Source organism: Harmonia axyridis, chromosome 2 (genome assembly GCF_914767665.1).
Source record: "Harmonia axyridis chromosome 2, icHarAxyr1.1, whole genome shotgun sequence".
Classification (NCBI taxonomy): Eukaryota; Metazoa; Arthropoda; class Insecta; order Coleoptera; family Coccinellidae; genus Harmonia; species Harmonia axyridis.
In genome coordinates, this window is record NC_059502.1 from 32884202 (window position 1) to 32911152 (window position 26951).

The following is a 26951-nucleotide window of genomic DNA, read 5'->3' on the forward strand; positions in this document are numbered from 1 at the left end:
TTTTTCTCAGGGGGGGCTAAATGAAAATGATTGAAAAACGATAAGGCGTCCATGATTGTCATTGAAAACCGGAAAATTGTTGTGAATCCATAACTTTCCGTTTTTCCTTGCCCTTTGGATTGAGAAGTTATAGTGAGGGTGTTGTGCTGAAAAATGAGGCAATCAAAATTTCAGGGGGGGCCATGGCCTCCCCTGGCCCCCCCCTGCGGGCGCTCATGCCTACAACAAATAAGCTTTCATCACCAAATCAATACCTTCCTCTCATTATATTCCTACACAGAATTGACATTAAAGTTATTTTATTGTATCTCGGTCGTTTCGACAATAATAACTATTGTCTTCGATCCTTTTTGTTCTCGATAATTAATATACTTTCCGCACGCATAGGCATGCGGAAAGTGAATAGCAAATATTAAAGGGTCGCATCAATCATTAAATTTTGGCATGTCTCTATGCGCCAATCATAATATTCAAACGTTTCTGTATGCTGCTGAGCGCACAAAAATATAATTTCCTGTAACGTCAGTCGAAAACTCTCCGTGGAAGTGTTTCATTTACTCTAGTAGGAAAAATATTGTTCCAACTCATGTGGAAAGTGTCTTTTCCGCACTCGACAGCTTGACCGAACTCCGCTTCGTGTCCTTCGGTCAACTGCAGTCTCTTGCGCAAAAGTATCACTTTCCACACTTGTTAGAAAAATATGTAACTATTTATTGATGGTAGGGTATTACTTTTAAATGGTCATGGATCCATATGACATGATATTTTTGAATATTTTTCCAAAACGCATAAAATAACGCATACACACATATTGTACAAAATTTTCATCTCGGGATTGAAAATATCAACTAAAACTTCTCATCCAAATGTATTCAATCGTCTGCAATAATCCGTCCCTAGTTCGTAAACCGATTAAGGTATTGCATCATTCAGTCTGAGTTGAATCGAAGTCATTTCTGAGAGTTTGATTTGCTTTCTTTCGTTGAATGTAACAATAGTACACCGATCTAAACTTGGAGAATCATTATGCATTATAGATATATAAGAATTGTTCATTCTGAAAAGTAAATATAGCATTCGATTTATTGTTTCACATGGTGAATTTTTTTGGATTGAAAACAAACAAATTTTTCGAAAAGGTTTATTAGTTTCAAACTGATACTCAATTTTTCAAGACTCTAAAGGATTTCACATTATACCTGAAAATATTTCAAAAGAAATCACATGTATCGAATAGGTACTATTGATTTGTTAGCTATGCTATAGATGTAAGGGTTTGGTATATCAGATTAATCTCGAACAAATTCAAAATTTTCTGTTAACATTCTTTGAACATTTAAGCCATAATTATAACAAGCACTCGAATTCTAATAATTTCAAAATGTGAACTAAAAATTTCACACAGGCTAAAAATATATTTTCTTGAAATATTTAAAAATTTAATTAGTGTTTAATAAATCCAAATGATCTGGGTCTACAATAAAATATTCAATATATTTCAGATACCCGATACCTGATACAATTCTGTATCAAGAATGTTTTTATTCATGAAATAAAATAAAACAAGATTATGCTGATTAAAACCTCTTTTGACCATTTCAAGATCATTCTCAATCAATAAATGTTTTTATATTATAGTAGAGCAATATTTGATGGAAAGTGCTATTACACTTCGCAGAATGATGGAGATGAGATATTTACATTTATGGTTTCTGGGGAGTAAGTGATAACCGTTTTTTTGTCTTCTACAAATTTGTTCCGTTTCAACTGTTTCCCACATCTCGCGCCATTCGAATTTCGAACACTATCCGATTCACATTGATGGCAAACTTGTACAACATTCAATTGCACAAATTCAGAATTCATTTCGATAGAACAGGCCAAAACGAAAAATATTATTTACCGAAAACTGATTCACTTCCGTCGTTATTGTATTGTTACTGAAGATGATAACTCCAAAGCACTAATTGTAGGTACCATTCAACCTTGCGATTTTATAAATTGCGCAAGCTCTGTTTAGGTTTTTATACACACTTATGTCTACAATAGGTCGGCAACCTTTATAAAAGTTCCTGTTTGAAATCACCTTAAACGATAAGAGAAAGTGTAAATCGACAATTTTGTTTTAGTCAAACTGATTGAACCTATATTTATGAATGACCCATTCAGTAGAATGATGCTGCAAAAAAATCAGAATATTTGCACCATATAACTCTCAGAAATTGTTTTAGAGAGATCGGTATCTGATCAGCACAATTTTACACAGTTCTCTACCACTTCACAACTTTTTTTTTGTGTCACAGGAGTTTCGTGACCTGTTGATAATAAGATTTTTACTGCCTTTTTGAATTTTTAGAGAATTTTTTTTGGGAAATTGTATAATGCCTAAATTTTTTTCTGTACTTCTGACAGGAACATGTGGATTTGCGTTGAAATAAGTTGAGACATTCAAAATGTTATCTTCTTTTGAAGTCACAAGCTTCGACAAAGTTCGTTCCGTTATAAGTTTTGATCCATTACAGAACTGAATTTTTCTGCAAGCGTACAAATTGTTCAGTGGTTTTAAGTCAGGATACATCTCATTAAACATTCTGCATGCTCTTGCTACAATTTGATCGCATTGGTCGTAAAGAATGAATAATTTCTTCAAAATCATTCGTACAATTATTTCCAACCAATTGAATCATTCAATCCCGGTTAATGAATTTAAAAATACTTTACAATCCATGTCGATTTCAAGATTATAGTAATCTTTTACGGCATCTCACTTTTTACATTTTATTCACTTATCATTGCCATTTGCAATGAAAAATTTTTAAAACTTAATGATATTTCTTAAAACAAAATTTTCGAGCCCCTTCAGCATCTTTACTGATCAATTTGTTTTTATTCATACAAATAACACCTCTATTTTCGAAGAAAAACACGGTTCTAAAGGAAATAATTCTATAATCCTTTATTAGTGACTAGCCTACTTAGCATTTTGTATGAATAATTTGTAAAGTTGAGAATATTTCAAAGAAGAGTAAATAATTGAAATATTTATATTTTTATATTTATACTAGTTGAATCATAAAACACTATCCTGTCGAAAATTCTGAATTCTGGTCGCGCATTCAATTCCGAAAAATGTTATCATTATGAATTTAATCTCAATGAACTCTAATGAACACATTTGCTTTTTTGATCAAATTTGAATAATGTTTATTTCCAGCCAGCTGAATTGAAAATGGTGTAATTAATCTGATTTCGTTATCTTCATATGGATTGATTAATTTCGGAATAAAATTGGATTCACTTCACCCAAAATTGTTAAAGCACAAGGAATGAAAATTATTTCATAAAGTTATATAATTGTGTACTTTTTTGAAAAAATGTACACACGTTTATGTAAAAAAATTGTTTAGTTTTCCACAATAATGTATAGAACATTCGAACGCAATAAATACTTTTTTAACTTTAATTTTTCTCTGAAAATCACTGATGATAGATAAAATTGAAATTGTTCAATTCAAACGAAGATCATTTATTGCAATCAAATTCTACCTTTGCTTGCCCGATCAAATCGTAACGGCTTGAGAAATAAACCGAAACGTGGAATTGAACATACAAAAAATTAATCGATTTTAAACGTTATTTATACCTAGCCACTTTAAAGGAAGCAAATGACACGTAAAAAGAGCTTGGCAGCTTTATCTCCGTCCATTCTACTTCGCAATGGTTCATAGATTCAGTCGGCGCTACTGAATAGTTATTCGCTTGCTACTGACCCTGGTGAACATGATAAATATTGGCGGACAATCAATCTCAGGGATTTGTAGTCATTTTCCACCATAATAATGGATCTTGACTGACAGGAATACGTTTTTCTGAATTGTACCTATTTATCTAATAGTCCTTTCAATGTGAGAACTTTGTCCGAAGCCGCATGTTCGTCAAATGTCGTATTATCATCTTCATCGTTGCTATTTAACGATCTATCCGATAAAATTGTTGGGACACTGATATCAGTATTGCTAGATTGACAAGCTATTGGTGAAGACAATCTTGACCGTTTTTCTGCAGGAGCGTCAACATTTTTATTTGCAAATTTATTTCAGTCATCAAGTGAACTGATCATTGGATTGAACCTGTTCTTTATTCTCTTCTACAAAAAATGTTTGAGGTCTCCGAATATTGAATTTAATTGGTACATTTAATTAGAGTTCCAAATTTTTCGTTTGTGTCTAGTTCTTTTTTTCATAATGTTAAATTCAATGTTTGTATTAATGGGATAGCTGATGAAATGCGGGTATTGTTATAGCTCAGAATCCGGATAATCTCTTCAAAAGGATGTATAGCATGAGTTGAGGACTCCTCTGCGAAAATTTGGGGACAATATTCCATGGGGTAGTTTTTGAGGATTTTCTACTTTCTGAAATTTTATATTATTTATATGTCGAATTATTCGTTGAACATTATTACTCTTTATTAACGGAAATAAACTGCTCTCCAACAAAATTGTGAATCGAATTCAGATGTATGTTGACGAGTGAATCATCTTTTTGTCTCTCAAATCGGACTTCTTTTCTCTAAACTCTTGCCTTATGCATAACGCACACGGGGATTCCTTCAAATTTTTTTTTCCTTGAAAGTGAGTAGAAGGCTCTCCATCGTATCGACTGGAAAAATTCTGAAGATACAAAAAAAATTTGGATTGTGCTTTCTCAAAATAAAAACGCTCTAGACGAGTCAACGTTTGGACAAGTGTCCACTATTGCTTTAGCTCTTCTATCCCTCCATTTTTGAGTCAACATTTCAAAGATAAGTTGAGCTGAGGAATAGATTATTCTTTGCAAGCACATTTCATTCAATGAAAATAGGGTGTGCTGCTTCTAAAGCTCCTCAAGGAATGAAAAATAATTCTGATGTAAACATGTATCAAGCTAGTGCAGAAAATAGTTCTGTCCTATATACAGTAATGTACCAAATCAACCTATCAAAATTTGGGGTATTTTTTAAAAAAAATCTCATGGTTTTGGGGAAATATTTAGCACCATGTATTTTCAATAAAGCAACATTGCAACCCAAGTCGAACCGACGAAGACAATACAGCACTCCGGTTTCAATATCGCTTCGCTCAGTTATATATTTGTTTTTATTTATCGGTTTTCTCGGTGCAGTATTTGTTATTTGTTAAAAATAAAACTTTGAAATAGTTTCGATTTTCTCTTTCACCTTGAGAAAAAGTTCCTAAGCTTCCGCGCATCAGGAAAATAACGCATAAGAAAGTGCACAAATATTGTGTACCCTTTTAAGAAAAAATAACTGTCAAAAATGGAACAATTCAATAGAATTAGTACACAAACAAAACAGACAAAAATCTAAATATTTTCACGTAAGATTTCTGAACGTATTCCAGCAGTGTGCCTAAAGTTGACTGTTGTTTTTAAATTGTACAACCGTTTTTGAAATTAGACGTTTGTATTACTATTATTCCATCAATCGACAATCAATTCACTTCGCATATATAATTGCATACCAATAGTTGATTATTACTCAATGAAATATATTCATCGTAATAATGGGTTAAAAACAAAATATAAATTCATTTTACAGCATGGTATCCTTCCTATATGTTGAATACGAGTGACTATTTCTATTCTAGACCTAGGTGTCCATTGAGTGAACGAATAATAGTTATTAGTCATTTCTTTCAAATCATTTCCATATAGTTTCGTAGACAAAGATCTACCGTAGGTGATGAGAGATTGAAAAGAATTCAATAGCCGACGATTTCGCATTTGATTTATTTATTTATCTGAATCAACGAGAGAGTCGGCTTTCATTGAAATACAGTTGAGCATTTATGAAATCGACCTAAATACCGTCTATACGAATTATTTGCCGTATTTAATGATTGAATCCAATTTGCATTATATTTCGTACAAATTTCGACCTGATTTTCATAATAGTTCACCACTGTAATTCATATGGAATCGTATAATTTGCATGAAATGTTGTAATTCGCGACAAACCTGTACCAAAATCAATACATAGCTCAAAATATTGACAGTAAAGCGTCGTATTTATTTCGCTAGTGCTCGCAAATACTGCGTTTTACACTTGACAAGTGTAGTAGCCAGTAGACTAGCCAAATGTGAGCGACGCTTTAATTTCACCTATGCTATATAAAAATCATTCCTTGTTAATAATACCATATACGAATTATTTGAAAATGGACTAGTTTTCATTTTTTTGTTAAGGATTAATTTTAAAAATTTAAGCAAAATGAAACAAAAATGTGGAAAAATCATTGAAATATCTCTAGAAATGAAAAAGTTATGGGACTTTGAAGTTGCGCTTGGAAGAATAATTTCATTTGTGTAAAGGATAACGAGGGTTTTTGTTCATAAAACAAAGCACAAAAGGATAAGGACAGTCCCTCACACTTTTTCACCGTACTGATGAGGGCCGAAAGCCCGAAACACGTGTCTACGGTTAGCATTTCTCTGTGAGGGACTGTCCTTATCCTTTAATAATTTCATTGTACGTGTAAGTGTCGTGACGTCACACACTAGACGACTGGTATTCGCAGAGTGCTTACGAATTCGTTGGTGTACAATCACTTGTGCCGTCGTGTTTTCTTCGTTACACGATGGCTGAAATAACTTACTATATACATACATATCATTTCACGAGTTTATTGTAAACTGCATACTTACGACCACTAAACTTAATATGTGTAAAACGGTATTCAATATTATAAATTATAAAGATTGAATGATTATTATTGATAAGAGTCAATCTTAATCAAAATATAACTCTCTGAAATTGTTAATTAAATTGAAAATGCTGCTTTGTATACTTATTTTAGAAAATTTATGACCACTTGTTGTTTTTGCTTTTTCCGTAGAGCCGTACCAGAGAAACAATCTCTTTCAGTTAGCCTACAAGTAAGTTTGAGAAATAAATATGCATTTTTCAAGTTTGTGAATTCAGAAAAAATTTTGAATTATAGACGCTGATGGGGAAATATTGTACTAAAAACTAAAAGAATATCAAAACATTCGTCTGTCCTTAGGTTAATTTAGTTGTTCAAATTATCAATTGCTCACTCAATTTGTGCAGTTTTTGATGATTTATTTTTCTTCTGGTTGGTTTTTATTATTTTGTCAATTTGGAATTGTGTTTCTACATTTCAGGGCAAAAAGGAATACATCGAAAATATATATTAAATAGTGTAGCTTTTGACAAAATGATATCATCCTTTTGATATTTATATTGGTTTTCAATGTTTTATATTGTGTAGTAACCCAAGGCATTTGGAGGTACTTCAATGAAAAATTACTGAGAACATGATCATAGCCAATATTGTCAGTTTACTCAAATATTGGGAATATATAAAAATTCATTGAAACAAAAACATTAGTTTTATAAATATACCTGTATCTATATTTTTTATCGGTTCTCGAGTTTTGTAGTATTACTTAATATTACCACTGGTGTGAATATTGCCTTGTTGTAATGGATTCATTTAATACATACCTACATGCATGGAATATATGAATAAAATCAGGCTGCTCATTTTTTTTTGAATGAATCAGAATTATATAATCTTGAAATAGTACCTACTCGTGGAACTGAAAAGCAAGAATTTAGATAAATAGAGATCTATAAGCATTGAAACTACACAGATTTATAACGAATAAATTGATATAAAATAGGTACTGAACTTAACAAAAATAAAAAATAATCGATTATAACGCTTCCTATATCAGATAAAGCAGGTTTTCTTCCTGCCAAATAAAATATCTGTAAGGATTTTCTAAGCTGATATACAATGTTTGATAGAGACTAGTATGTTTTCATAGACTAAGATTTCTAGTCATTTACTCAGAATTTATTTATATTCCTGTAAACTCCAAAGAAAATCACGAGCAGCCATTGGTTCATTGTGAAAATATTCCCCAAGAAACAGTTGATAAAACAAACTATTATGGAGTATATACATACTGGAAAGATATACTCAATAGCAGATAACTGAGTCCAATTAGGACAAAAATAAAGGAAAAATGCGACTACCGGACTTGTAGTCAAGTTCCGGCTTTCAATTCAACAGATAAAATCATCATGTTACAGGATATCTTGTTTTGCAGGGTATTATATTTTCACTTGAGTTCATTTGTTGAGGAACAAAATTTATATTAAAAAAAATATATCTTCAATAAGTACACGTTCTTATATATATTCAGATCATTTGTGGTATGTCATAATGCGTAGCACGTAATTTTTTATTTTGTGCTATAATATGGATTCTATTTTAATGAGCTTCTAGGCTCTAGTGATTCTTCCCATCAATTAAGAAATGAGCTAAAATGATTAAAACAAAGTTTAATCTTTTAACGTTATCACTACCAATAAAATTGGATATTAATTTAATATTATTTGAGGATAACATTGTATAAGCGCGCAGTTTCGAACTCATTTCAAGTTCATCTTCAAATACAGTGTCTGATAACGAACTTGAAATAAAACTTAAAAAAAAAAACAGTTATTATAAAAAAAATTTCCTCTATTTCGAATAGTGTTCCGATTGATTGTTCAATCGTTTGCGATGGTGAAAAGTCTAATAAACTGTTCAATAACAAATTCATTGAATTCAAAATTCTTATATTTAATGAACCTTCATCTAATTTGAACCACAAATTATTCATCGAGAATTCATACGTGAAAATCGATATGAATAGCAAACAAATTAATAGCTAAATGGCGAATGCGCGATGTGCTGAAAACCATAGGATATATATCTAAATAGTTTTTGATGTATCAAATAAGTTATGTGACTGTTAATTACAGAGAGCAACATGGATGTATCAACTGACAAGTTTCTAAATATTTGTCGAATTCATTAATTCGTGAAAATGAATGAACGTTTGGAGAAAATCGAAATTTCAGGCGATTTGTTCCAAAAAGCTGAGAAAGCTCGTGCCGTTATACTACCGATAAAGTCAGAAACAAAGTAGGAGTATGAAGAAGAATATGACAAATTTTTGCAGTGATTGAAAGTAAGTAAGTTAACCGTATTCAAAGCAAAATAATGAGTGAAACTATAATGTTGGCTTACATTCAAGACAAGGTATGTATGTAGTCTTTTACGTTCTAGTCTAAGTGAATCGGTTTATTTTTCTTACAGTCTGAAAGGTTCAATTCTAACTCCCTTCGGACTAAGTTTCAATGTTAAAATTAATCATAAGAATTTATAATAATATAGATGGGAGTAAGTTTCACGAACTGGAAAGTTTCTCAAAAGAAGAAGTAGCGGCTATGAGGCATGAGCCAAAAAAGTCTTCAGTTGGGACGATATTATCTAATTTCGAATAATGCTTCGTATCAAGAACACTTACTACATTAGGTATATAATGCAAATGTTACGATTACATATTGATTGTTCTGTTTTATAGGTAGTTCTGATTATGGATTATTTTGGGGACTGCATAGAGGTCAGGAATTTTCCAATATGAGGATAAATCACATTGAAGATAAGGGCTTGGTGTTGGTTGACATTGTGGAAAGTAAAACAGATATCCATAAGAAATTTACAATTGTGGAAGAAAACGAGTTCTGTGCGTCTGTCAGGTCCGGTAAGATTTTTTCTAAAGTATCGCGAAAAGCGTTGCACAATTAGCTCTTTTGGAAAAATACATTCGGTAAAATCCCAAGCAAAATTGCTAATGTTTTGCATTAGCTGAACCCTGAAATTTTCACGGGACTTTGCAAAGGAATGCTGCCTCGGCCAATGCGAGAGCAAATATGAAAATATTGAAGAGACATACATGGTGGATGGAGAAGTTCAACGGTAGCAGAAGGGGATTTGGCTGACAACATGTAATTGAAAAATGAAACAACAATAATTCTGGCTGGCATGTGTGTTATTCAAAAGAAATCTAGTCGAAAACTTGTCTGTTTATTCAAGTACGAGAACTACATGGAAAATGAGTAGGGGTAAACACATGCGTACAAACATTATAAATATAACATAAGAATTTGAAGAACAGAGCCAACAGTTTAATTTCAGTGGAATTGGTCTAGTACTACACTTTTCGGTTTCTTGCGGTTACTGTTTCCGTAAAAAAAATTTCAAACAATTTTCAGAAAAATCCAAATTATTATTGATATTCAGTTAGTAGGCTGTGATGAATGAATTAATCTGTATTAAAGATTGATGAAGATTCGATATGGTGGTAAGTGGAAGTCGAAATAAATAGATGGTAGATGTCATATTATAAGCTTAATTACATCGTAAACATAACGACATCGAAATATTAGTCGACTTGTGTCTGCATCATAAAGTTTTTCTCGATTAAACATGTCAGCTTACGAGGTTACAATTTACTGATTCAATATGAAGAAATCTGCGGCTTAGGCTCATCGAATACCTATGGTGTGGCCGCTCTTAGTGGAAGAACGTGCCGAGAGTGGTTCAAACGCTTCAAGAACGGTCATTTTGACGTCGAAGACGAGCATGGCGGTGGAAGGGAGGAGGTTTTCGAAAATGCAGAATTGGAGGCATTACTTCATCAAGATTCGTGTCAAAAGCAACAAGAATTGGCAGGATTATTGAGAATTACGCAAGAAGCCATTTCAAAACGCCTGAAATTCATCGGAATGAAACAAAGAAATTGGGTGCCGTACGAGTTGAAGCCGAGAGATGTTGATGATTGTCTGCTTGTAAACAGCTGCTTGCAAGGCAAAGATGGAAGGGATTTTTGCATCGCATGGAGACAAAAATGCTGGCTCCTTCAGATTTCGTATATTTCAAATAAGTGAGTGAGGTACGAAATCTGAACAAGCTACAAGCAAAACAATTGTTATTTACATAATAAAATAATGGAAATTAGAATAACGTATTCAATATATCAGTATTTTTAAACATCTTATGGTGGTTCCGATAAAATTTTTATTGCGGTGATTTTCTCTATCAAATTTTTTCTGTGTTCAATTTCAGTTCATTCCTGACACTTTCGTAGATTTCAAAATATACTCAACGAGTTGATTGGTCAATTAGAGTTTTATGAAACCCGTCGTTGATCTCAAAAAAACTCAATGATGAGATTGTAACTGTTCCCTATGCGCTAATGATCAAGTTAGGTCAAATGCGTTATTTTTGGCGAAAAAAAAAACATAAAAAAGGTAAAATCTATGAGCTCTTCAAAATAACACCAAACTCTTTAGTTAAAGAAGAACATCAGGCCACTATGGACTTGAGGCATTATAGATCGGGTATAGATGGGATCTTAGTTCTCAGTGCGATACAGAAACGCTTAAAATTCAATGAAGGAAGGGTCCATTGACGATTTTGTTGAACTTGCAAATTGTTATTTCCTTAACAGGTGCTCAAAGTGTTATTTTTCCCAAATAAAGAAAGATGGACGACGCGAAACGGAGTTCGGAAAAGGAACTTTGCTCACGTTTTAAAAACAACATTTTTCCTACGAGCTCCATATCAGATAAAAACAGGTTTGATGAACTTTCGATGCGCAAAAAGGCCTTTAATATTTTGGCATGATAAATATCGATTTAACTCTGGACAGTTGTTGAAATGGGTTAACAAAGGTTGACTTAATTCAAAATGGTTAAGTTAATTGAGAAGGGTACCTGCTCTAAACAATATTTTAGTTTTACTTTTTCGCATAGTGTAACATTCTGAACACACTCGAAGGAAAATATAAAACCGAATATATTATTATCTAATCTAGATACTGATTTGTAATGTGTGGCAAAATTGAGAAAGTCCAAGGCATGAATATTTCTAAAATTAATGTCCTATCTGAAAAAATGAGCAACAGAATTTGAATCAAAGAAGGCTGAATTGTGCGTTAGATAAAAATCAGGCTGAATTTTGACCTGAATTACTGAGTAGTAGTGTAGGTAGGTGATGAAACTTGTCAATTTTTCAATTAAATCAGGCTTGTTCAAGAGATTGGAGTATTGAATAAAAAGGAAAACGGTGGCTTATAAAAATTTCGTTCGAAAAATAACACATTACAAATGTTTTTGCTGACTGATGAAATAAACAATGGGAATCTACTTTATTTGCTTTTTCTTCATTCAGCTGTATATTAAATATAAGAATAAATAAATATTAACGAAACACACTAAGATAAACACGAAAGGAAATATATAAAAAAACTATATGTGAAATAGATGTTGAAGTACTATATAGGGAAGATCAAACTGAAAAAATACATTATCAGAAATAATTAGGGAAATATGGATTTTATACTGAAGAGCTGTATAAATATAAAAAACTAAAAATGAAGTTACCACAAATTGCAAAAGATCTGAAGAAAGTAGCAGCAACAATGATTGAGAAAAACAAGGCTGATGTGCATCAGCACAAGATCAGTGCGATTTATACTTTTGGTTGAATCTTCGACGCTAGTTGAAAAAATGTTTAATCGAAAGTATATTTTCCCCATTCAACAGCTTAACTAAACTCTTTGTTCGGTCGACTTCAGGCTGCTGCGAAAATTACCGATTTCTGCATTTATTAAGCAAATAACTACATACACATACATATACAGAGAGGGCCATTGAAAACGAAACAGCGGCTCTGTAAGTCGGCAGAACCGAGTTATATAAAAACGCTCGGACACGTCAACAACATTTTCGAGGGGGTATTCGTTCGCGATGAAATTCACCCGAAATACATTCCATCCCTCGGAGCTGTGACCGCCACCCCTAAATTTTTAAATGGCACCATATGGCAAGTGATACCTCATTTGAAAGGTAGTTTCCTTCTTAATATCAAACAACAAAAATAAATCAATTCTATCGATTCGTTTTCGAGATATAGGAACTTGAATTTGGAAAATAACTTTTTATTCACTCAATCAATAAAAATAAGCCGCTGTTTCGTTTTCAATGGCCCTCTCTGTATGTAAACTTTCCTCCGCATTCTCGGATGTTTAGTAATACAGACGTAAAAGATTCCGTTATTTTCGCTCCATTGTTGAGACCACCGAAACAATACCATGACCTTGTTATTAAGCACCTCTTCAGCTATTATGCCATCAAATGGTATCTTTCAGATCTGTTGACTCGTAAATGATAAACATTAATTACTAGAATAGGAGTTTGAATATTCTATCTTAAGAAGGATTACCACCACGTGGCTCTCCGCGTATCAGGCAAACTTTGGCACCCATTCATCGCTAATTTCATCGCTCCTACGATGACCAAGCTATGGTGTACGAAGTTGTATATTCACTTCATATTCTTTCTCTTTTCGAAGCAAATAAGTAGAGGGCAGGACTGTACGACGATCGATTATTTTTTTTTTACAAAATTATAGTTTTACCTCTTTCGTTATGATTTTTTTTTTTTCACGAATATTTCAAAAATTCATCAGTGCCTTTTAGGTTGTCCTTATCATCAATTCTCTGCGAAAAACAAAAAGTTACCAAAATTTTTTTTTTCATTACCACATTAAAAATTTCGTTCAATTTCGTTTTGAACTGAGCATCCACGTGGTGGTGTTTTCTCTGAATAACAGCAGTAGCCGCATATTTATTGACTATGTATATAATTTACCAATTAATTAGAGATTCTGTGTAGTCGGCACTCATCATGGAAGATCATAATTAATTCTACACAATCTGAAGGACGTGAAATACGATGATTTCTTTTCCATAACTATCGATCATTATTCGAAAAATAATTCCTATTGTTTTCTCTACCAATTGAGAGAGAGTTTAATGTGCTTTCAGGTAGAAATTGATTCCAATAAGAGGTACTTATGCACACATGCACTTAATATCACAATGAAATAAGGAAAATAACTAGTTGATACAATAGTTCTAGCATTCGATAACTATAAGAGTATAATTACAGTGTCTGTGTGTAATTCTTCTTTCCATGTTCCTATTTAAAGGTCATAATATGTATGTCCACATGTTCCAAGTCAATTTAATTTCATTGGTTGTATTTTCAACGGAATGCGAACCCTGTATCTTTCGAAATGTTCTTCATTCAATGCACGTTATCTTTCACTACGTGCCAGAAGCAGTAAGTACGTGAATTACTTGAAGGAAATCATTGTTATGTGGAAAATATGTTCTTTAGAAATCGAATAATCTCATTCAAATAGCGAACAAAACATTGTATAAAAATGTGAGTTACAATCTTATTCATTAATTACTTTTTTTTAGGAACAAGTCAGTCTAGTTGTTTTCCTTCTGATAAGAAAGAAAATTTGAAGAAAACTCACATATGGATGAAATATTCACAAAAATATCGAAAATAATGAAATTACCTTATCACGTGTTTTCTCGCTGGTAACTTCCAATTTTGCACTCGTCATTTCGACAAAAAACTTCACAAAAAACCTACACAAAAAACTACACAAAAATCGCGAATTGCACTTCAGTATTTAATGATACAAAATAGAGCGAAAATTGACATATTTCAGTTTCGCTGCACGTTTGAAGTTTGGAATTGGGACATTTTCGTCATCAACCGCAGTGTTGTGTTTGGGTGTCAATACAGCTCTCCTCTTGATTGCGGAGTGATTGTCAAACAACGAATATAGCTTACCAATCTTCGCTGTTTTATATCGAGTCAAGGTGAGCTCGTTGAGGGAATTTACTATAATGCAGTCTGTCGCTGGATCGGATGTAGGTATAGTCATTCGAAAGTGACTTGACTCGAACTGAAATTTATCAGATATATACAAGGTTTGTCCAAATTTCAAGTAATTCTACATTTTATTTCAAATATTTTCAATTTTCCTCAGTAATTTACAACAGATGCAACAAATGCCGTTTTCCATTTGTTGAATTCAACACGTGGATGCACACCTAACACACCTGACCAAAACAAAGTGCAGTGGATCTATATCAATAGGCCAGTGGTGCCTGTCATAACCGCAGCTCTTTAAATTGAACTGAGTTAGTTGTTTTGTTAGTGTTTTTGATTTTGATTATAGTTTTGTGGTGGTCATTTCCAGAAATCAAATATGCGACATTTAGAGAATCCCTAATTTATACGTCAATGTGTAGTGCTCAACATTTATGACAGTATTATAAAGTGAAATGATAATAAAACGTGAAATCGTAAATCGTGAATTATCAAAAATTAGATATTCTACAATATCACGTACCTACTGTTATTTGTGGATAAGTGGTTTGATCATTCCACTAAACGGAAATGTGTCAATCAAGAACATATAAAACTGGACGATTTTACTAAAGAACTTATTAAACCGTGTTAGACGGGTAGTGTATGATGTGTTCCTTGAATTTATTAGCGATAAAATGAACGACTATTCATCCGAATATAACCATAAATCTTTAGACATGATAGTGTTGATGAAGTGTTGCAGTCGAATAAGGTTTTGAATATGTACAAACAAATGCTGATGATTATGGAATGGAGGCCCATCGTATAATATTTGCGTGCAATTGAAGAGCATCAAATGGCAGAAAGTAATTAAATATGTAATAACTGAAGTAATGAAATAATTAAATATAATAATATAAAAATATGGAAACATGACTCGAAGAAATGCTTTCTGAATCTCCAGTAGTTTTTTGCATCAATTACTGTCCAATATTCGCTGATTGTTATGGATAATGCATCATATCACTTCGATATTCTAAATTAAATCAAACCAATAGAACTGATTTAGGAAGTGTGGTTGAAATTTTTCGAAGGGAATAATCAGTAGTTATATCCTGAGTGCTTGCCAAATATCTCGAATAATATTCTATAATTTGGCAAGCACAAGGGGTATATAAAATACTATTTCCCCAAAAAATGTTCAAACAATTTTAATTGTAGGGCAAAAATAATACAAAACAAAAAATTATTAATATTGGATGAATAGGTCTGTCATACCAATACCAATTAGTGTCGATGGTTTGAGACGTCACAAAAATATTCACCTAAAGCACAAGTGCAAATACCCCTCGAAATAATCGGATATTACTCGTATTACGCTGTATTGATATTCCAAAATATTGGTTCGTTGCTAAATGATTTGCATTATATGCGTTGATATGATTGGTTGAAATTTTTCGAGAGAAATAGTCAGTAGTTATATCGCGAGTGCTCGTCAAATACTCGAATATTTTACCGACTACACGAAGTGTAGGAGGAAAAATATTCGATAATTTGGCAAGCACGTATGAAGGACTGAAATGATTTCGATGGTTTAAACTCCAAAAAAATAGTAACCTAAAGCATAAGTGACTATACTCGGATATTTTCACCCTGTATTCATATTGAAAAATACCTATTGGTTCCTTACTAAGTGATTTGTATCATATGTCGTTAATATGATTGGTTGAAATTTTTTGAGGGGAATGGTCATTGACATTATTATAAACGAACTTATTTGAGATCCCCTCTGCATATGTTCGCGTTTATTATTAAAAGAGTACATGATTATTTATTTATGAATGCCATATTGAAGTCAAAATTATCTTATTAAGTTTGTTTCCCTCAAAATGGAGGAGTATAAGCCGTCTCAATAACAGCTATAAAGTATTATAAACCATTAAAATATAAATAGATATGCGATTGACCTGGTCGTTACTTGATGGAAATCCATTTAGTTAGTTTTTCTAATTTTCAGTATTTTATTATGAAAATAACAATTGTTTCGCTACACATCTTGAAAATGGATGCGATTTGAAAATCTCTTTTTAAACCATTTTGAACCTGAATAAATTCAGCGCAAATAATAAAAATATGACGATTATACGAAAATGATTAATCAGAAGTCTATAAGTTGTTATGCACTTATTGTCAAATTGTATATAATATATGTATAAGACAATCATAGAGATCTTCAAGAAAGAATCAATGTGTTTTCTTGGAAAAATGAAGAATAAAACATTTCTCAGCCATCTATTAGAGTTAGAATATAATTTAAATCACAATTCTGAAATTTCGAAAATAAATATTAAGCCCTCATCTGCCTTAGAAATAAACAAACGTAACAAGATGAGAAATATTTCTCAACCACCAAACAAGTCACCATCACCCTAAATTATTTTTTTTGCTATAATTCCCAAGTTTTTTATATGTATTCAGTTTAGTTTCTAGTTTCGTTCATCAAAATGTGAGAATTCTCAAGCAGTTACTGTGTAGCGAATCAATTGTTATTCAGATAATAAAAAAGTGAAAGTTGGAATAGCTCGTATTTAATATCAATATAAATATATAATTAAATTACTTATACAGGGTGGCCACTTTTTTAATGGGATTGTATTGGTAACTTTTAAACCATAAGAGTTAGAAGGTCGGTCAAATGGACAAAAAGTTGCATGCATAAAAGCATTATCAAGCAGTTCAAACAAATCGAGATTATCAGGGCCGGTTTTCGAGATATCATAAGAAAAGTAAATTATGTCATTTTGATTTTTCTTTTTTTCCCACTTCATTTCAAATATCATCAAAAAATGTTACAGGAATTTTTTATTTGACAGTAAATTATCCACAATTTGACGTAATCAGATTTCGTATCCAACGTTTCGTACTCTCTGGGCCACCCTCAACCTCATTTTTTTCAATACGGACCTGCATATTTTATGACATTTTTCGAAATAACTTTTAACGCTGAATTCAACGATATATCATACAATGTCATTCAAAGTAGATTTTCAGGTGATTTTGACCCTTATCCAATTTTCTTTGGGTCGGATCTGTATTACCTTCATTTAGTTTAATCAACAACATGCAATATGCAATAAATTTCGATAAGAAAATCAACTTACCCATCTTGAACTAAATGGAACATATTAGAATCAAAGCAAGAAACCAGTATACTGGTTTCTTAGTTCTTTTATAATAATCATTTGAATATTTCAATTCATAATAATCAAACGAAAGTATCATTTAATGAAAGAAAAATCAAATGATTATTCGAAAGTAAATGAAAATTATGAAGTGTTCGAAATGTCCAGCATTTTGTAAAATGCACTTTACGGTTCTGGAACCCATACTTCTTATATATTTGCTTGTTTGGTCTCCTTGAATACCTTCCAAAACATTCTCAATTTTCTCGCGAGGTATCACTATTGTTGTATTTGTCATTTGTTCCGTTGAAACGAATAACAGAATCGAACTTTCTTTTGAGAGCATTACGATATAATTTTTGCAAGGCTTGGTATTCAAATTTAAAATCATTGTATTCGCAACTCTTGACTATTTTATTAAGAGCAGTTTTTGAAAAATTCCATTCACTGGCCACAGTTCTCGATTTTTTTTCTGGGTTCGATTGAATTTGGGTCAGTACATTGATATCGTTAATAGACTTGTTTTTTCATACACACCATTAATTTTGGATGAGGGTCAAAATCAGCTGAAAATCCACTTGGAATGACATTGTATGATATATCGTTGAATTCAGCGTTAAAAGTTATTTCGAAAAATGTCATAAAATATGCAGGTCCGTATTGAAAAAAATGAGGTTGAGGGTGGCCCAGAGAGTACGAAACGTTGGATACGAAATCTGATTATGTCAAATTGAGGAGAATTTACTGTCGAATAAAAAATTCCTGTAACATTTTTTTATAAAATTTGAAATAAAGTGGAAAAAAAAAGAAAAATCAAAATGACATAATTTACTTTTCTTATAATATCTCAATAACCGGCCCTGATAATCTCGATTTGTTTGAACTGCTCGATAATACTTCTATGCATGCAACTTTTTCTCCATTTGACCGACCTCCTAACTCTTATGGTTTAAAAGTTACCAATACAATCCCATTGAAAAAGTGGCCACCCTGTATACGTTCTTCAACAATAGCAACAAATGGATAGTACTGCCGACTGCGGGTTTCCAACATATGTAAATATTTTTCCGTTCTGCGACAATGTAGGGCCTGCTGTACGCACGCCTATGGAAGCGGCAAAAACGTCGAAGAAAGAGATCAATTTCCGTTTTTTATATTCGTCAAGTGACTGGAAGAAAACTATACTTCAGCTGGAAGTTCTCAGTTTGGTAGGAGTGGTCAGCTTGATTGATAGGTGGGTTTTGGAAATTTTAGGTCAGATGTTATGCACTCGTTATGTAAGGCCTGTAGGCCGATTATATTCTCATGATGGGGGAATAATGAGAAGCGATTCATGGAAGTGCAGTCACCTGACATAAGCTGTATGGATACGAAGAATTTTTGCATAATTTATCGATAAGGAACGCAGTGATAATTGAGTACAATTCAAAGAATTACTGATTTTATACTGCACCATTGAGTCAAAAAGTATAGGGAATGAATCAATAAAAAAGATGTATTATTCATACAGATTCAAATTCTTCTTCAAGTATTCTATGATTTGGAAACGGGTGCCTTGAAATAGTATAACGTGTTTTCAAAAATTTCGATATTAATAAAAAATTAATCATCCTTAAAATCTGACAGAAAATGTCTAATGAATAATGATAAAATATAACTCTAATACCTAAATAGAGAACATAAGAAAACTCTCACATTTATGCACAATTAACTGTATAACTAGCTGAAACTTATGACTAGAATAGAGTAGAATAGAATAAATGCATTCATTGCATTCTATGACAATTTTAAACTTGAACGCTATATCGTGACTGGTGAGATTGGGTATTGTGGAAGCCTTTTGTACATCTTCATTCCATTGAATAATTGTGGAGGAGAATCAAATGAGACAACCTACGGTTGTTGTTTATTCCTTAGCCATTCCGGAAAATTTCATAAGTTTTTATTTCATATTTCCATGCTGGAGTCCCATTAATTATTTCCGATTGTTAACGATTCTAATCACATATATGTAATTATTGGGATTACAGCCCTATTCTAATCCGACAAATTATGTAACATTTTCATTGCCCCGAAAGCCGAAATTTTTTCAATATTTCTATTCACAGTAAAAATGGCAGAAAAAACATGAACTTTTATTTCAAAGCGACAGGTAGTATATTCGTCATAAAGTATAAAGCTCAATTTTTTAAATTAAGATAACTTAAGAAAACTCTTCATTCATTGCCACACACTAATGACAGTTGCTACCCCCTGCCAAACACCTCCAAAGTTAGTAAATTGAGAACAATTGAATATTTTTTTTAAGTGTAATAATACTTTTTTTTGTTTTATAATATTGAAATAATATTTTTCCTCTATTTCAGTATCGCAGTGAGTTAATTACAGTTCTAAAAACAGTGCGCTGTAATGAAGTCATTATGGTGTTAAATCGATTTCGTCAGATATAATTCACGAATTTAATGCGTAATTGTAAATTATCTTAAAATTCGAAACGTACGATTCATATAAAAATTCCGTAATCCGTCAATTTTTGTAACCGTCACACCAACTGCCAAGATACAATACAAAAGTCACTAGGATATATAATCTGAATTTTTTATTTAATTTCCACAATATTTCACAAAACTTGACTGAAATAGAGAAAATATCGTCTAATACTCGTTGCAGAAGGCAATTCCAACACTCATGCGTTCGAATTTCGCATTCGTGTTGGAATAAGAGCCCATTCTGCAACTGGTTTTAGAATATACCATTTTGTTTGTTTTATATTATTAAAATAACATTTTCCACAAAATTTAACATGCCTTTGAACGTAAAAAAATTTTTTATTTTATATTTTCTTGTCTTAAACGATCGCAACATCTATAAAATTCAGCTTATATACTTAAACGAATGTATATTTGTAATTATAAAAGTTTAGGGGTGTCTGGCAGGAGGTAGCTATCATAAGTGTCCGTTATGGATGACGAGTTTTCTCAAGTTTTCCGGAAGAAAATATAAAGCCGAGATTTATACTTTGACATATTTGAGATTTTGGTTGTCGACTTGAAATGCCAATTTCAAGTTCCGCATAAAATTATAAGAGAATTATGAAATAAATAGTAAATAATGAATATTTTCATGCAGAATTTTGTGTCGATAGCACAACCAAAACAATGAAAAACTCAAGAAAAAGAAATGGTATTTTTAGGTAGGTACTCAAACTTTTCGTGGCCTCAAAATCAATAGGTGATTTGGATGATATTGAATAACCATTTAAAGCTTTGTGCACAGTTTAGTGTTGATAGCGTTATCAGAAGCAGAGGAAGGTCAATCAGAAAAGCAAAAAAAAATTATCTAATAATTCCGTAACAAATCCCTTCGTGTTACAATTTCGCAAGTAAATATAAAATAACAATTTTCAGCCTTATGCAATGTTTTATGTTCAATGCATCATCAAAATTATAGAAATTTGGGAGAGGACTACCTAATATTTCCTTGATTACAATTTGAGATTTGGCGTGCCTATATAATATAATTCAGTCCAAGGCTGTAATTGAACAAATAGTGAATAGCTCTTGACTTCACCTAAGTGCTTTTCTCTTAATTTTATTCAAAAAGTTGTGATCTATCAACTTATTGATAATTATGCAGATAGATATTGTGTTTAAACGGAATTTATATTATGCCGTGAGATACAATGTAACTTCCTTGATAAGTTATCGAAACATTAAACTTCGAAATAACTGACCATGGATGTTGTGTTTTTCGAGTGGATGAGTTAATATCAGTACATTTTTCTCAATTTATTCCTTAAATTCATTTAGAAGACAAAGCTGTTATTGTGAGATATTATTCAGTTATTATAGCCTTGTAATGTAATTAAATCGCGATATATAAATCGTTTATTTAATTAACCTACATAAAATGTGCGATGGACCAACATTGAAATAATTAGAGTTAAAAAATTTACGTATATTCAACTTGTTTACTCGTATTGGTAAATATCGATTCTAAATATAAATGTATGAACCATTGATGGACTGGATCTTCATAAATTGAAGTAACCTTACATTGAGACATTTTATTTTCATTTTAATCTCTTCATCCGTTCATTGACCATATCCCAGGGAGCAATATGAGCTGATTTGATTAATTATCGTTCAATTAGAGGATTTCCCAAGATAATAAAGAGGATTATTGGGCGGTAAGATAAAAGAAATAAATTTAGTTGCATCATCCATCGCTGGAATATCTCAATAAAAATTATGAATTGCAATAAAAACTTGTATTTCTATTTGCTATATAGGAACATATCCAGAATATCAAAATTGTCTCAACGAATTTTAGGTCATTGCTTCACTTTTTTCATGAAACCCTCTCGTTCATAATGAATTTTAAGTTTGCAAGTTCAATCAATTGGGTTCTGAATATAGGATTTATATTTCAATTTATATTATGAATCAATTGATTTTAACATTGAATTTTTACACCCTGACTGATACGAGTCATAATTATACATAATACATAATTATAAGTTCACACTACTTAGAACTAAAATATTGAATATAGAGAACAAGGAGTTTTTGTGTGCAATAAAACTTACCGGTGCAGCAGAACTGTTTTCAACATCTCCGGCCTCACTGAGTTCTTTGTAATTGTTATCATCTGTGAAAATAATTTTAGTAAGTACCAACCTTTCAAAGATAGAGAAAACATAGTTTTTTATTGGACATAAATAATAATAAAATAAAATTAGGGAAATAACCTTAACTATTATGGAAAACAATTTCTTTCTGGTTGTATTCGAAGAGTTATAATTAAATGGTAAAAAATCTAATTCTAGACTTCCTAAAATTTATGGGTTGATTGCTTTTCAAAGAATAATATGTAATATAATTTATTGATCCTTTCAGACAAGACCATTTCATGTATAGGACAGGCCATATAGAATCAATTTACAAAAAATTTTCTAAATTATCATACAAGTACTCATTTACAGTGTGATATCATGCACTAGATATTAATTTGCAGTAGGTATTTTAATTGTGGAAGTAGTTTTCACATTTTTTAAGTAGGTACTTAGTTTTATTGGTTTATAATTTTCAATGAAAAACTTTTCGAAACGTTGAAGGAAGATAAAATTCAACCCGCCTGAAATTGTCATAGTTTATGTTCTGCATTGGGTAGAATCCAAAAATTAAATGAAGAGTCGTTCGCCTGGCGTTCAGAGCTAGTCAACTCAATACAATCGAGTGGTAGACGTTGTAGAGTGAAGGTTGCGCAAAGAGTGAGAGAGTGAACACGTGGTCAGAGAGCGAAAACGTGGCCATTACGGCTCAAAGTTTTTTGTTTTAGTACTTTTCAGTACTGTGTATGTAGTTGAGAGTACTTTTCAGTACTGTGTATTTTGTTAATAATATGTCCGATCACTCGGACGAAGGATTCGATATGGAGTTGGATCAAGATCCGGATCCTGTGTTCCAGGAGATGAATGCAGTCCGACGCGAGAATGCGAGACTCCAATCAAAATTGGATGAGATGTCGATTTTCAAACGTGAAAATGAAAAATTACATCGTCAAGTTAATGAGATGACGCAAACCATCTCAAATCTCGTTCTTGAGATAAAATCTCTTCGGGAACTCCTCAGCCCAGGTACTTCCCAGACTGTTGCCCAAATGCCAATAACCCCCACAACCGATGCTGAGGTCGCATCATATTCCGTTGCTGTGAAGAAAGGAGCCGTGCCAAAAGTTAGCCCAGATTTTCCGAAACTGGGCGGAACGCGTCGAAAAACCCAAACCGCTAACATATTAACACCCGCCAAGTTGATTGTACCCGCGATGCACCCCACCCCCCCCCTATGAAACGAGCTAGACAAGATAGTTCTTCGTCGACCGAGACAAGAGAGGAAACTCCCGTCAAGAAGGTTAGAAGGTTAGAATACCGCCAATCACGATGATGGGGAAATCAGATTGGACTCAAATTTCAAAGGAGCTTCACTCCCAGAAATTGAACTACAACCGCGCTACAGTGGTGAGAGACGGAATTAAAATCCTCGCGTCGTCTGAAGATGACTACAGAAGAATAATAAGATTCCTTGACCAACGCGGTAAGGAATAATATATCTTCCAAACAGAAGATGAGAAGAAAGTTTATGCTGTTATTCGGCATCTCCCTCTTGATGCCGATATAGATATAATCCGAGAAGATCTGCATAATCAAGGGATTCAAGATGCCGAAGTCACTCAAATGACTTCAAATCAAACAAAGAAGAAAATGCCCCTATCTCTGGTTAAAACCCAAAAAAGAGAAATTTTCACAATCACGAAGCTTTACAATCTTTGTATTGTAATAGAACCGAAAAAGAAGACAGCAGGACCGGGGCAATACCATCGATGCCAGAGATACGGACATGCACAGAATAAGTGCACTTTTCCATGGAGATGCGTGAAATGCTCAGGAAATCACAGAAGCCAAGAGTGCACTCTAACCAGGAAGGACGAAGAAAGGAATGCTACATGTGCACTATGTGGCGAAACTGGACACCCAGCAAGTTACAAAGGTTGTAGAGAATTCAAGCTCAATTCGGATTCAGAGATAAACATTCAACAACTTCTCCGACTAACAGAGTATATCACCCAGGGCTTTCAAAACAAACAAGCTACTGGACTGCTTCTACTAGATGTAACAAGAGCATTTGACAGAGTATGGCAGGAAGGACTAGCCTATAAGATGCGAACAGTAGGATACTCAATTAAGATGTGCCGAATCATCAGAAATTACATAAGGGACAGAAATTTCCACGTTAAATTAGAAGATGAAAAATCAACGCTAAGACACTTAGAAGCAGGCTCAGTATTAGAACCTCTCCTGTATAATATATACATCCATGATATACCAAGGAATCCGAGAAATTTGCTTGCCCTTTATGCGGATGACACAGGAATAGCAGTCAAACACAGAAGAGCAAATATCATACACCAACGATTACAAGAAGCAGCAGATGAAATAACCAAATGGTGCATTAAATGTAAGATTGAAATAAATGGACAGAAAAGCCAAGCTATCCTGGAGGAAAAATTATCAATTGACGGCAACGAAGTTGAATGGCAAAAATAAGCAAAATACCTAGGTGTGATCATGGATACGGGTCTAACGTGGAAACAACATGTTAAGTATGCGGTGGATAAAACCAACAAAGCGATGAACCGTCTATACCCAATCATCGGAAGAAGAATCCGAATGGACATAAACACCAAACTCAGGATAATTAAAGCCGTTGCCAGACCCCAACTCACGTACGGCTCAGTGGCTTGGGGATACGCGGCAAAGAACCACATCAAGACAATTCAATCAACAATTCAAGTTGCCCCTTGGTTTGTTAGAAACATCCAAATCCACAGAGACCTAAAATGGGACAGAATAACTGACTTCATGAAGAAAAAAGCCGAAAAAAATTCGAAAAATTGATAGAACATCCCAACGAAGAATTGAGAAGATTAATTGATTACGACCCTGCCGAAGATGCAAGAATAATGAGAATATACCGCAAAAGACTCAGGGATCTATTGCGAAACGATGCCCTTAATATATAGGAAACTCAAGAAAACACATCAAATTGAAGAAACAATCCGAATAAAAAGGACTCCCGAATAACACAGCGCAATAGTGTGCAAGTAGAAATTTATCCGACTAAGAGATAAATGGTTTATAGGCTTTATGCCCGAAACCTAAGAAGCAGCAGGTTAGGTTTAGTGAGTATTCTCGGTCTTGATGAGCCAGGACCCTCACACTTGTTCCTTTGGATAAGGTTCGTCCGTAAATGGATTCCCCCTGCTTTAACAAAAAAAAAAACGTTCAGAGCTCTTCTCTAGCTCATTGGAAGAACTATCGAAGCAAGGCATGGAAAGTTATTGAGAAAAAAACCGTTTTAAAAACGAAATTTTTTGCAGATTTGACTGGTTTTCAAAATAAAATGGTCTTGAGACAGTTCCTCACCAATCGATTTTTGATTTAAACTTCTGGTTTTTTAGAAAACAGAAAATTTTTTCTTGCAAAATATACCTCATAATATTTTCTGAATGCTCAATGGATTCTGCATCCGAATGTGTAAATATAGTGGAAGCTTTATCTTGCTCATATCGCTCAGCTGAACAAGAATATGGACCTTCTGTTGGCATGGGCCAAAGAATCCTTCCTTTCAGCTTAGTAGCAGAGAAAAAGGCCTAGAGAACTTTAGATAATCAATATAGTCTGTGTCCACCATTAGATTTTTTCAACATTCTCAAAAAATCTAACGATGTTAAATCCGCAGACCTTGGTTGCCACCGAATATATTAATTATCTGAAGTTCACAGATTATTATAGATAGGCACTTGATTGATTTGTCATGTGAAACTGAAACTTTTGATGATTTTATAGTTTCATAAGAAGTTTATATATCATATTATATATTTTTGAAAAAAAAACTCAAGCGATTTTATCTGTTATAGAAATTGTCTAATCTAGGGCAATAAAAAATTAATTATGACACCGATGGATTCTATTAAAAAAACTCGCTCTGCTCGCCGAAGGGGCTCCGCCCCTTGGACCCCGTCACTATGCCGGTAGATCCTTCACTGGGTATCCCTCTAGAAAATAAAAGATTTTTTTCGGAAACCTTGTATCGTTAGCTGATTTCAGACGATTCACTCGGTATACTATGCTGATTCTAGGGTGGAATTCTATATGATTTTTTTTCCTAGAACATACCGTTTGGCCCTTGCTCACATGAAAATATTTGATGCAAATAACTTTCCATGACGACAAATCAAGGGCGGTCCTAGCCTTAAATTTTGAGGGGGTTCGCCGTTATGGGCTTCGAGTATTTCTTTGGGACCAAATCCCAGATTATACCGATATCAAGCCTTACCTCTCAAAAATATTCATATTTAGATATTCATATGAATATTTATATAAGGCGTACAACTTTGCGTCCGCCGTTTTGCAATAGATGGCTGTAACGGTAAGTGGTAGTAGAAATAAATATATCGTAGATGTCATACAATAAGTTTAGGTATTTGTGAACATAACGCCATTGACATGTTAGCCGATTTGTGTCTGCATCTTAAAGTTATTCACGATTAACCATGTTAGCTTACGAGCCAAATTCTCGTCATTTGCGGAAGTTTCAATTTTCTATT

At 33.0% G+C, this 26951-nt stretch overlaps 1 protein-coding gene across 3 annotated transcripts in view; it reads right to left on the reverse strand.

The window, feature by feature from the left end:
* LOC123672989 (peptide transporter family 1-like) overlaps nucleotides 1-26951 on the reverse strand; it is a 60236-nt gene that overhangs the window by 14951 nt on the left and 18334 nt on the right. Inside the window, exon 2 of one of the 3 annotated variants that reach the window (XM_045607360.1) lies at nucleotides 22372-22433. In XM_045607360.1, coding sequence (XP_045463316.1) covers nucleotides 22372-22433 — 62 coding nt within the window. Of the gene's footprint in view, nucleotides 1-1701; nucleotides 1898-14296; nucleotides 14785-22371; nucleotides 22434-26951 lie in introns of those variants that run through there. The other 2 variants (XM_045607361.1, XM_045607359.1) reach the window with 2 other exon arrangements.